Source organism: Bombina bombina, chromosome 4, assembly GCF_027579735.1.
Source record: "Bombina bombina isolate aBomBom1 chromosome 4, aBomBom1.pri, whole genome shotgun sequence".
Lineage (NCBI taxonomy): Eukaryota > Metazoa > Chordata > Amphibia > Anura > Bombinatoridae > Bombina > Bombina bombina.
Window position 1 is genome coordinate 368,157,232 of NC_069502.1, and position 14,644 is coordinate 368,171,875.

General features: G+C 34.0%; 1 protein-coding gene across 1 annotated transcript in view; it reads right to left on the reverse strand.

Moving 5' to 3' along the window:
• Positions 1-6,780: 6,780 nt before the first annotated feature.
• Positions 6,781-14,644, reverse strand: part of SLC7A14 (solute carrier family 7 member 14) — a 137,480-nt gene continuing 129,616 nt past the window's right edge. Inside the window, 1 exon segment of the mRNA XM_053709033.1 lies at positions 6,781-7,088. Coding sequence (XP_053565008.1) covers positions 6,781-7,088 — 308 coding nt within the window.

Consider the following 14,644-nt stretch of genomic DNA (forward strand, 5'->3'; position numbering starts at 1 on the left):
TTATTTGAATTAAACCTTTTGAAGGAAATTTCATAACTCACAGTTATGATGTGGTATGAGTGAATTATAGAATATAATTTGCAGGTATTGCATCAGAGCAGTGGATTATTGTATTTGAGACCATAAATTATTAAATTACAAAATAAACAAATGTATTATGTCTGCTCTTCAAAAATCAGAAAACCTGATATTGAACTTCTATTTGGTGCAATTGGTCATGAACCCTGACAGTGCTTTTATATCTTCTACATACTTTATATGGCCAAACGTATGTGGACACATGACCATCACACCTATATGAGCTTGTTGGACATCCCATTCCAAAACCATGGGCAATAATATGAAGTTGACCCTCCTTTGCGCTTAACAGACGTAGCTTTTCTATGAAGATTTTCTACATGATTGTGGAGCTGTTCTGTGGCAATTTGTGTCTATTCAGTCAAAAAGAGCTTTAGTGAGATCAGGCACTGATGTGGATGAGAGGGTCTCGTTTGCAAAAAGCGTACCACTTAATCACAAAAAGTGGGGTTGAGATCAGGGCTTTGTGCAATGGAGTTCTCCATTCCAAACTCATGAAACCACATCTTCATGGTAGCATTAAAATGTAGTGGAACTAAGGGGCCTAGCCCAAACCTTAAAAAAGCAGCCCAGGCCATTATCCCACCTCTAACAAAATTTAAAGTAGACACTATGCATACTGTAGGTATTGTTCTCTTGGCATCTGCCACACCCAGATTCTTCCATCAGATTACCTGCTTGTAAAGAATGATTAATCACTGCATGGAATCCGTTTCCACTGCTCCAGAGTCCTGTGACAGTGTGCTTTACATCACTCAAGGCGACGCTTGGCATTGCACATGTTGATCTGAGGCTTGTATACAGCTGCTTGGCCATAGAAAACCCATTTTATAAAGCTCCTGACTCACAGCTATTGTAATGATGTTGCTTCCAGAAGCAGTTTAGCACTTTGTAATTCATGATTCAACAAATAATAGGCGATTTGTACACAGTACAGCACTTAGCATCCCCACTCTATAAATGAGTGTGGTCACTTTTATGGCTGTTATTGCGTCTAGTAGTTTCTACTTCACAATAAAAGCACTTACAGTTCACTGGGGCAGACATTTCAAAAACTGATTTGTGTCAATGGTGGCATTTTATGACATTGCCATATTTTAAGACACTGAGAACTTTTGACCCATTGTTCTGCCAATATTTTTGGAGTTGCACTATATGCTAAGTTTTCTGCACCTTTTAGTAATAAGTGTGGCTGAAACATGTGAACTCCATATAATTAGTGGTGTCCACATACTTTTGTTCATATAGTGTATGTGACAAGAAAATGTATTAAAGAGATAGTAAAGTCCAAATTAAACTTTTATGATTCAGATAGGGCATGTCATTTTAAACAACTTTCTAATTTACTTTTATCATCAAATTTGCTTTGTTCTGTTGTTATCCTTAGTTGAAAGCTAAACCTAGGTAGGCTCATATACTAATTTCTAAGCCCTTGAAGGCCGCCTCTGCATTTGACAGTTTTTCACAGCTAGAGGGCGTTAGTTCATGTATTTCATATAGATAACACTTTACTCATGCACGTGAAGTTATTTAAGAGTCAGCATTAATTGCCTGAAATGCAAGTCTGTCAAAAGATCTGAGATAAGGAGGCAGTCAGCAGAAGATTAGATACAAGGTAATTACAGAGGTTTTATTAACAGTGTTGGTTATGCAAAACTGGGGAATGGTAAATAAAGAGATTATCTATCTTTTTAAACAATAACATTGTTGGTGTTTACTATCCCTTTAATCTTATCCTTGGGGCAAGTAATGGAAGGTTCTGGGGTTTAGAAGACTATACATATACTATATAAGTGTAATTGGTTGATCATCTTCCTCATGATTTTCTGTAACAGTTTTATGTCTAATCTTACTGTATCCTTTTGGAGTTTAAAATTCGATAGCTCACCTTAGTTGAGAAAAACATGATATAATTTAAAGATATATTCATTTATTGCATTATGTGCAACTTACATACAATAAAACAGACCATATTTTCCACACTTTGAAAAGAAAGAATATTTTTTTCCCAATATGAAAGGCACACATGAAAAGCTTTATGCATTTATTAAAATATACACATTTTGATAAATTGTTTTAGAGAGTAGTTTTGAAATTGACAGATCAACACACAATCATTTCGAAAATAATTCCCTCCATAGTAAATCTGTGCATAAGTTTTTTTCTTTCATTAATTTACACAACAACGCCCCATTGTCTAATGCACCAATGGGATCTTTAAACCACAAGAATAACAAATACAGCATTGTCAGATCAGGACGCATAAATTATACAGCAACAAAATGGCATCTACAGAACACGAGATTCAACCCAGACCAAACTAATGTAGGAAATATTTGCAAGCTGACACTGCCACATAAAAATAGACTTTTCTACAATAATAGTGCCAGAGTTTAGGGCCTTTGACTACAATTGTGCAGAACAAAAAATTTGATTTGTTTTGTTACTGGTTTAGATTTAATTTACAGGCAAAATATTTGTCAATGTCAATGAAACTTTGAGGTAGACTTCCAAAATGAATTTTACATTTTGACTAGTGCAATCCTAATTTTTATTAAAACTTTACACAACCTTTTACAGTTAACATTCTAAAATTCTAAATTAATTCTGAACTATTCAGATAGTTTACATTATATATATATATATATATATATATATATATAGTGTGTATATATATATATATATATATATTTATTTATATATACACACACACATACATATATATATATATATATATATATAATTACACTTGCCCTATTAAATTATAAATGTAATTAACTTGTGTATTTTACTCAGTGTACTATCAATGTCTAGAGTTTCAGAACAGTACGTATATTAGATAAAATGCAATGTTTGGTCTTAGTTTAAATCAGTTTCATACAATATCAAGCTGTTAAAATTAAGCACTTTTACAGCGTTTGTGAAAGAAGCTATATTTTGTTTTCTGGATCTTCATTGAGTTACTGGAAGGAAATCTATAGATTTGTGTTATTTTCAATTACAGAGAACTGTTGGGAAATTAGCAAAGCGTTGACTGCCTCTCCAGCATAAAAAAAACCCTTAAAATCTTGTCTTCATCAGCTACTAAGACATTACTATTTGATCTCATATGTATCATGTCAGCTAACAAATTAAATTAAACATGCAGGAATTGGAAAACAGAGGCTGATTCCAACTAGTCACAAATTTGTTAAACAGCAAACAAAAATGTGAGAGACTCTACCATTTTTCTCTCAAAATTTGGGAGAGCCATAATTCTTTTGTTTTCTACCATCCAGATCCAGAAAACACAAAATTATTACAAATAATATTTTGCCATTGAAGACCACTATAGCGCTATTTTAAGCGACGGGCTAAATACACTTAAGACCGTTGTGAAGAAAATGGAAGCCATTGCTTTAACCTCTTTCACTTAAAGTGGCATTAGAGTCATGGCATCTAAAATAGAAAATTAAATTAAATAACAGGCATGTCGCTGTCCACCAATTAAGCTGTGCGCATTGTCCTTTCCAGCTAGTCAGCATTCTGGCGGCAAATTGTGCATGAACATTCATTTATTATTAGTTTCAAAAATAAACCAAACAGTTTTAATTTAACTTTTTTTTTCATGCAAAAATAAATAAATAAAGGTTTAAATAGTGCTTTTTTATATGCATGATATAATTTTCTTTAGTTTACTGTCCCTTTATTATGTGTACTATAAATATATACCATATATCTGCATAAAGGCTTTATTAATATTAATAGCTTTAGGTGAGTATCATTGGCATCGAACAATCCAATGCTATAATACAAACACACACAAATATTTCAAGACTCAATTAGATATTAAATTCCCACAGTGTTTTTAAATAAAAAATAAACATGCATCTAATACATTTTATGAATAAAATAATGTCAAGCATCTTAAGAAATATAAATAATATTAAAACCACTTCAAAGTGCTGTGTAATGAGAAATGCTAAATGGAAAAATGTTAGTACCTATAATCTTTAAAAGATACAATGATCTAGCAATCTTAACCCTTTTTTTAGACTTAAAAATATTTCTCTTTTACATACATATTTACCTTTTATAGCTGATCTTTGCAAATTAATATCTGTTAATTTTATATTTTTATTAGTAAATTATGGTAAATGTTTATTAGAAAAGCTATGCATCTTAATTCTTGATGATTGGGATCTTTTTACTAGAAGTGTTGAGATTTCTATTCTGTACAAGAAACCTAAATATTTTTTTTATTTTTTCAACTGAGTCTTTTAAAAAAATTGAGACATCTGCCCAAAATCAAATAGGGATTTTGTAGAAGAAGTAACATGTTAAAGTTTCTTTATTGGACAGAAACCTATGCTCTCTGGCCAATTCTGATAATTGTTGGAAGATTTTTGGCTTCTTTTAAAGCAAATTCTAATCCATTAGCATGCTTACTGTTGGAATTATTGAAATAGAGAAACAATTAAAACAGTTATTTCAATGGTTAGAGGTTGCAATAATTGTCACATGTCTTTGTGGAAGTAAAAAGATACACAGGTCATTCTCACAATGGTAGGTGAGTATAACTTTACAAGTTTAAAACTTTGATTTGAGTAATATTTGTAGCTTTTTATAAAACCAAAATATTTTTTAAGGGACACTGAACCTAATTTTTTTCTTTCGTGATTCAGATAGAGCATGCAGTTTTAAGCAACTTTCTCATTAACTCCTATTATCAATATTTCTTCTTTCTCTTGGTATGTTTATTCGAAAAGCAAGAATGTAAGTTTAGATGCCAGCCCATTTTTGGTGAACAAACTGGGTTGCCCTTGCTGATTGGGGAGCACCAATAAACAAGTGCTGTCCATGGTACTGAACCAAAAATGTGCTGGCTCCTTAGCTTAGATGCCTTCATTTTCAAATAAAGATAGCAAGAGAACAAAAAAAAATTGATAATATAAGTAAATTAGAAAGTTGCTTAAAATTGCATGCTCTATCTGAATAATGAAAGAAAAAAATTGGGTTCAGTGTCCCTTTAACATGTCAACAGGCATGCAAAAAAAAAAAAACCCTGTTTGAAAAACATCAAATCCCCCCCCCCCCCAAAAAAAAAAAGGTTGAGTATATAAATATATAAAATTTGAAAAGTCCAAAAACTTTGTCAAAAGATCCTGGAAAATAGTTTTTCAGTAGATTTGAATACTGCTGTTGAAATGTCCCTATGAAATATAATATATAGGGTAATAATTATCGTGCCACACATTCATTTGAAAAACTTATGTGTTATTGTTTTCTAATGGATTTCAATGGCTTTAATTTTTAAAACCCTGCAACCAGCAATGCAAGGCACTTCACAAAGTATTGTGATAAATTGCAATATGGGCCTAATTTTGAATAATATTACTTTATTAATTACAATATACCAGCAATGAAACAGATAAAATAAAAAACTATAAGGAAATGATTACTGGCATTAATATTTTTCATGGAAATTAATTAAAAAGCAAAGATGATAAACACTTTTTCATAAAATAGTGCTTTTATTCCTGTGCTGCCAAATGACTAGTGATCCAATGGTGATAGCCAAAAGGTTAATTCATTAACAGTATTTTACATTTAGCTCATTTGGCACATTAAGGGGCCTATTTATTATGTGTCTCTCCGACATGATCCGATCAGCGGATCAGGTCCGACAGACATCGCTGAATGCGGAGAGCAATACACTCTCCGCATTCAGCATTGCACCAGTAGGTCTTGTGAACTGCTGGTGCAACGCCGCCCCCAGCAGATTTGCGGCCAATCGGCCGCTAGCAGGGGGTGTCAATCAATCTGATCTTATTCGATCAGATTGAATTGCGGCCATGTCTGTCCACTTCCTCAGAGCAGGCGGACAGGTTATGGGGCAGCGGTCTTTAGACTGCTGCTTCATAACTGGTGTTTTCATACGGAGCTTGATAAATGGACCCACTAAAAGTTTTTTCACTATAAACCATGATATGCTAGTGCCAGTTTGTGTTTTACTTTCTAATTAAATGCTGTATAATAAGGTGAATAATGCAGTGAAAGGGGGTAGTTTTTTTAAGTATACCAGCATATCGGGTACACACACTTACCTATACATATGGGTACAGCAGTATGCTAGGCACAAAATACTGTATTTACACTGCTAATAGATTTTTGTAATTGTGTAATATTGTCCAAATATAGAGGCTTGGATAAAAAAGCTAACCAAAATAGAAACCCTAATTATATATATATATATATATATATATATATATATATATATATATATATATATATATATATATATATATATATATATATATATATATATATATATATATATATATATCATCAACACTTTCTTTCTGGGTAGGTGCATAATTTAAATTGACACTACAATAAAAAAATGTGTATATATATATATATATATAGATATAATATATATATATATATATATATATATATATATATATATTTAATAATAATGGATATGCTAAGAGTTAATAAACTACATAATAAGTAACCAATGTAGGCTTAAATGAGATCCACAGTACAAAACTAAGCAATAGACATATGCAATGATAATAAATATCATCAATATACCATTTTTTTAAAACATAACAAACAGTGTAGTGAGTGACATAAGACAATTTCTACTAAGAGCCTACTGAGTTGTTAAATTCTAGACCAGAGTTGAGGTGGTTCACAAGCTCATTACATATGCTCTTATTCTTCACAGTAGTCTAGCTCATCATTGTTAATCAATGCATCTGAGTCCAGTTTATGCTTTCCTTTACTTTTTGACCTGTTGTTTGTCCGGTTGCTGTTCTGATATTCTGAAGCTTGTTGATAGTATTGACCTTGGATGTTCTGGATGGAGTCTTGTTCAGGAGCATTGTAAAAGCCATCATCATCTACGGAGAAGGTATCATCTACATCATATCGCTGATATGTGCTCTGATGGAGCACCTCCTCTCTTGCACTGACTTCTAAGGTGCTATTCCACATCCCATAACCAAAATAAATTAGCAAGCCTGCAAAATCAAAGGTACAAGTTTAAATTAGTAAGTCTGCTAAATCAAAGATACAGGTTTAAATGAGTAAGTCTGCAAAATGAAAGATACAGGTTTAAATGAGTAAGTCTGCAAAATGAAAGATACAGGTTTAAATGAGTAAGTCTGCAATATCAAAGGTACAAGTTTAAAGGAGTAAGTCTGCAATATCAAAGGTACAGGTTTTAATGAGTAAGTCTGCAAAATTAAAGATGCAGGTTTAAATGAGTAAGTCTGCAAAATCAAAAGGTACAAGTTTAAATTAGTAAGTCTGCCAAATCAAAGATACAGGTTTAAATGAGTAAGTCTGCAAAATGAAAGATACAGGTTTAAATGAGTAAGTCTGCAAAATGAAAGCTACAGGTTTAAATGAGTAAGTCTGCAATATCAAAGGTACAAGTTTAAATGAGTAAGTCTGCAATATCAAATGTACAAGTTTAAATGAGTAAGTCTGCAAAATCTAAGATACAGGTTTATATGAGCAAGTCTGCAAAATTAAAGGTACAAGTTTAAATGAGTAAGTCTGCAAAATCAAAGGTACAACTTTACAGGACCCACTGGAGATACATTTATTTGAAACGTCCTGCTATAAATCTCCAAAAAATGTTTTACCTTTCATATTGTTTCTGTGTGCGCACATACACATGCATATTTTATATATATATATATATATATATATATATATATATATATATATATATATATATATATATATAAATACAAAATTTGTTTTTTTAGCACACCTTACAAAAAGTTTAAATCAACATCTGGGAGTGCTGCCAATATGACCCAGTAATTACACAAACAAAGAGGTATCAGCGCACATCCATTTTCAAAAGCACAACATATTTTTTACTGCTGCAAAAAATTGCCTGCATATACATCAAGAGACAACTATTCTTTTTTAAATAATATTGGAAACTTAGTCACACAATATGGCCATATTTTGCTTAGCCAGTCACCACTTTCAAGGTGCCCCAATTCGACTGGTCCTACTCTAAGTCCTTTTGCCACAGAGGGCTGAAACATTCCTGCTTTTACTCTTCATAATAGAATGAGACTCCCTGGCTTTTTATTCACAACTCTTTAACACTGTTATGAGCACACCTGAACTTGGGTGGAGTGCTTAAACCAATGGGAGATGGTCAGTCTCCCTGGTAATTTTAAATACAAATACAAAATTTGTTTTTTTAGCACACCTTACAAAAAGTTTAAATCAACATCTGGGAGTGCTGCCAATATGACCCAGTAATTACACAAACAAAGAGGTATCAGCGCACATCCATTTTCAAAAGCACAACATATTTTTTACTGATGCAAAAAATTGCCTGCATATACATCAAGAGACAACTATTCTTTTTTAAATAATATTGGAAACTTAGTCACACAATATGGCCATATTTTGCTTAGCCAGTCACCACTTTCAAGGAGCCCCAATTCGACTGGTCCTACTCTAAATATGGCCATATTGTGTGACTAAGTTTCCAATATTATTTAAAAAAGAATAGTTGTCTCTTGATGTATATGCAGGCAATTTTTTGCAGCAGTAAAAAATATGTTGTGCTTTTGAAAATGGATGTGCGCTGATACCTCTTTGTTTGTATGTATGTATATATATATATATATATATATTGTATATATAGAAGCAAGGACCAATACTAATTTAAACCTTTGACACAGGAGATCAAGGGGTTAAATTATCACCAGGTAAACATGTTGCAGCAGTGAAATAATCTACTGATTACCAGAAAAACATACAATAGTAATTGAATCCCTTGCATAACACATTTGCAGCAGATTTATCCCCTTTATTGCTGCTTCTGTCAGCATTGCGCTCAGTGAATTCAAAGAAAAAAAAAAAAAGGCGGATAAAGTGTAAAGGCATGGCAGCCAGGCGGAAGTTATATGCGGCTATGCCAGTGTACCCTGCAAAAGGCAGAAGTGTAGTATAAGCCTGTACCTCTTCCCAACCAAAGCGAGTGCAGGAATGGCATTTTATTAGGTCCGGGGGCCCTTTATTAAGGAGCCATTGGGTCCAGTATTTGTTGAACTCTGTATATACATAGACATCTTAGCAGTTATAACAAAAATGCACTAAGCAGTGAGTTTTACTTATAATTTAAATTTTTTTTTTTTTTAAATTCATTTGAGCAGGGTCCATTACTTCCTGTCACAGCACCAAAGGGTGGCTGTGGTCTCTACAGGAAGAAAAATTAGCAGCTTTTCTTTTGAAATATTGCAATGACACATCTGTTCTAGTTTTAGTCAGTTTATTGCCCATGCAAAAGTCATGTGACATTAAAACTTAAATTATGTAATGTCTGTTCTCTAATCTAGTTGCAGGCAGTTGCTATACTGAGAATTTTTAAGTGCTTCTTTAGCAAGAAAACACGTGAATTGTTTGCTGTTTTTAACTATATCTTATATATCCTATAAGTTTGAAGGAGGGTTGGTTAATTATTCTGTTGTCATCTTTTTAACTGGTAGAATAATTTTTTTTTTGAACATAGTTATTTTTTTTTTTAGTTTATAGTCTTTGAACAGTCTGCAAACCTTGTATTAAAATGTTTTACATTGCATGTAGATAAACATGAACTTGGTCAAGTGTACATACAACACATATCCATTGGTGATTCTCATTCAAGTTACAATTTTTTCTCTACAAGAAGTAGGATGTTTGTAGATAAATTATGCGATAAGCTGTGCAAATGGATTAGGATATACCTAACTGATGGAATTCAATACATTAAAATCAATTTTTCAGAAGACTGTGTATTACAATTTAAAACACCTGGCTTAAAGGGACAGTCAAGTCCAAATATCATTTTAAACAACTTTCCAATTTACTTTTATCACCAATTTTACTTTGTTCTCTTGGTATTCTTAGTTGAAAGCTAAACCCAGGTAGGCTCATATGCTAATTTCTTAGACCTTGAAGGCCGCCCCTAATCTGAATGCATGTTGACAGTTTTCACCACTAGAGGGTGTTAGTTCATGTGTGTCATATAGATAACATTGAGCTCATGCACATGAAGTTACCTAGGACTCAGCACTGATTGGCTAAAACGCAAGTCTGTCAAAAGAACTGAAATAAGGGGGCAGTTTGCAGAGGCTTAGATACAAGGTACTTACAGAGGTAAAACGTGTATTATTATAACTGTGTTGATGATGCAAAACTGGGGAATGGGTAATAAAGGGATTATCTATCTTTTTAAACAACAAAAAATCTGCTGTTAACTGTCCCTTTAAATGTAATATTTGATACTAATGTCTCTTTTAGATGTATAGCCATAACTTGTGCCTCGATTTATGTTGCTAGGTTTCTCACACGTTGCTTTTCACTGTTCTATTTTGAATTTCAGGTTTGTCTCATCCTACTGCATTGATAATAAAGGCAATTTTCAACCCTGTAAAGCCATCCTCTGGCTTAAGCAAACACATGTCACATGACACCAAATTCTTTCCATGTTTATGTACCACAAAATATATATTTAATGACTGAGACTCTGGTAGGTTTCCATACTGTACATTTTGAATGTTCCATTTCTTCTCAATGGCTTTTTCACTGATTAGTAACTTGATATTACTTTCATAGTGAAACATTTTGGCCTAGATTACGGGTGGAGCACATAATTTCATTTCATGAGCACAATATTAGCATTCCACTCAGTAGTACCAGCGTGCGCTGGTATTACAAGCTAGGCGCAATGCGAACGTGACCTCCGATGGGAGCCTCATTCTGATGCTGTGAGACATGGCAGAGAACCTAGAGCAGCGCATAATTGGGCAGCAAATTAAAAAATATTTATGAATATATACTTATATATTTATGTGTATATAAGCAGTTACATATATATAACACAGTCTCTATAGACCGAAAGGTAAAGGCACTCTTCAGTGCCGTTTTTTTTCTATCAACCCACATCCCCTCACTTTAACCCCTTATAACTGCTTCATGCAATTATTTAAAAAAAAAAAATTTTAAAAAAAAAAGATGCTCATATTTTTTATTTTAATAAAGAAACTGTACGCTTTATTTTGGGGGAATTAATTGCGGACATTGTTTTAATTAACCAGAAGTCTGGTTAATTGAGCTTAATGCAAAGTGCTACCGCAAGCTGGCGGTAGCATTAACCAACCAATTATAAAGCCTGTTTTTTTAACATGCGCCCCTTTACAGGAGCACATTAAAATGGCGCTTCACTTGTAATCTAGCCTTTTGAAGGATGACTACCAACAGTTTACAATCATGTCTGAACCCACCAGGAGGTTTTATTCTATTTGTGATGCAAAATTATTTTATAACCAACTGCTTCTTGTATTAAAAATGCATGACAAGTAATAGCAAAATCTCTTGATGTAGAGAAAACCCTCAGGACTCAAACAAACAGATGGTGCAGAAGCAAAATTATGCTCATGGAAATGTAATGAATCTCCAGTGTGTCACAGTCATATGAACTGCTTTTCTTCTCAAGTCCTATTAACATTTGAAGCTCCCTGCTGTGATGGATCCTCTTTGATGACCCCTTTGCTTATTTTATAAGTGAAGATAGAAAAATAGAAAAAAAAAGCATTTATTTTTATGTCGTCAGCTTTACATGATGGGCAAGATTACATATGTTGCGTCGCCCGCAAAAGATGGCGACGCCAGTTTTTATGTGGTTTTGGTATCACATATACATATAAATGCGGCACATATATTTCACCCGGCGCCCGCAATTTTCACTCCCATAACCTAAAATAGAACTGTGTCGCAAATCAGTAACAAATATTCAGCACAATGACAGTGAAAATGGAGAAATTTTACTCCAATTTCACCTTGCCACACATAGGCAGGCGCAGCAAGCCTTATGCTGAAAATGTGAGCACCGTAACTCCCGTAACTGCCTGAAAATATTAACTAACACCTAACGCAAACGCAATATCTATCTACCTGTCAACCGCCAACCCCCACCGCAATAACTAATAAAGTATATTAACCCCTAATCCGCCATTAACCCACAACACAATAAACCTATTAACCCCTAATCCGCAAAACCCACACAACGCAATAATCCTAATAAATCTATTAACCCCTAATCCGCCAAACCCACACAATGCAATAATCTTAATAAATCTATTAACCTCTAATCCGCCAAACCCCCACAATGCAAATAACTAATTCAATTACTAAGCCCCCTAACCTAACACCCCCTAAATTAACCCCAATTACCGACATTAAAAATACTAAGTTACAATTAAAATTTTAAAGCTAACATTACTTAAAAATAATTTTTTTTTAATTAAATGAATCTAAGATTACAAAAAATAAAAAACAATACATAAAATAATAAACCAAATTCTCAAAAATAAAAAAATTAAACCTAATCCCTATGAAAATAAAAACACCCCCTAATCTAATACTAAACTACCAATAGCCATTAAAAGGGCCTTTTGTAGGGCATTAACAGCTCTTTTACCTTAACAAATAGTAAGTCCCCCCTCTAACAGTAAAACCCACCACCCAACAAAACCCCAAAATAAAAAAACCTAACACTAAAAAAATCCTAAACTACCCTAAAGGGGCATTTGTATTGGCCTTGCCCTTAAAAGGTAATTCAGCTCTTTTAAGAGTGCCTAATAAATCCCTAATCTAAAAAAAAAACAAAAAATTAAAAAAAGCCTAAGTCTAACACCCAAATAGGTACTCACTGTTCTTGAAATCCGGCGGAGAAGGTCCTGTTCCAGGCGGTAAAGTCTTCTTCAAAGCGGGCCGACATCATCTTCCAAGGGGGGACCACTTCCTTCTTCATCCAGGACCAAGCCGGTGTAGAGCGGAGATGAGCGCGGAGCAGGACCGGCGACCACAGAGCCATGGAGCGTGGAGGATCCTCTTCGTACGATCGCCGACGTACACTGAATAGTGAATTCAAGGTACGCATGTAAATATGGCGTCCCTTGCATTCCAATTGGCTGATTTGATTCTTCAAAGTCAAATCAGCCAATAGGATGAGAGCTACTGAAATCCTATTGGCTTATTTGAACAGGCAATAGGATTTTATTTATTTTGGGTTGTTTTGTGGGTGGTGGGTTTTACTGTAAGGGGGGACTCAGAATTTTTTTTAAATGCAAAAGCGCTGTTTAACTTAGCAGGGCATATGAATAAACCGGTCCGGTCGCCAATGGCGACCTAAATTTATTGCGGGCAAGTAAAAATTTTAAGTTACCAGCCCGGACGGGGACCTGACATTTTAAGTGGGATATAAGAAGCAATAATAAAAAATGTCAAATTGCCTTTCACATATGCGCACACATGGGAAAGGAGGGTAGAATGGGGAGGTTCTTTCTGTTAAATGCATTCAAAGACCTCCCCTTATCTCCATGGCTCTTGGTCTCTTCCTTGTCAGTTGCTACTTCCCACCCCTAAAGTTGTCTGCACGGGAAGACTTCCTGCTAGAGCGGTGAGTGTTTCTTCTCTGTGTATGAATGAAGTATGGCTTAAAGTAACTGTATACTTATGGTAGGCAGCTTGCTCACGTACATTATGCTGACGTACTCCAGGGTCCTCTGCAGTACTTCAGCACAATATACACGAGCAAGCTGCCTACCATAACAATAGAGGAGGGCACAATTTTTCTGGATGCTATTAATGCTCCAAAAACTGACTTTTACCAATCCAATTAGTAGAGAACATACCATCTCCATGCACCCAGTCAAATCTGCTAGCGTGGCACTGACAGTCGCGCTAGTAGTTGAAAGGCAGCTGGGCAGAAAGGGGGAAAAAAAAGTATTTTTAAAATGCTCGTTATGTCACTGTTCATTGTCCAGATAAATGCAGTACCGCTCACAGCGCTATAGGGTGAAGGGTGGCAGCATTAAATATACTTAGTCAATCAAAACCCCCCACATATGCTGAAGAAAAGAAAAAAAGCTCAATTATATATTTTTTTTCTTAGGGGAAAAAAAGTCAAGACGTACATACAGTATTACAAAGATAATATCCCTTTTATTTCTACCCAGTGATAGAAAAATATTTTCTAAAGTTAAAGCCTTTTTATTAAGTCCCAAATATTAAGCAGCTTGCAGGGCATTCAAATTGGGACCTCTGTCTGCAATGCTTTGTGGGATTACAATAACACTATTTATATTGCCTTTTTACATGAGATATATACACACTACATGCAGATATGCACGGGCGACTAAAGTTTCTTGTGGGCTAGTAAGTTTTATCATTTACTTGCCTGGTGGGCGAGGGGAGTTTTTGGGTATTCATAGGCCCTGACTTAGGGCAATGCCCTACAAAAAGCCCTTTTAAGGGCTATTGGTAGTTTAGCATTAGATTAGGGGGTGTTTTTATTTTTGGGGGGGCTTTTTTTATTTTCATAGGGATTAGGTTTAATTTTTTTATTTGGATAATTTTGTTTATTATTTTCTGTAATGTTAGACTTTTTTATTTTTGGTAATTTTAGATTCATTTTAATTGAATTTTAGGTTTATTTTTCTAATTACTGTTACAATTTTTTATTTTAATTATAATTTAGTATTTTATTATTTTATGT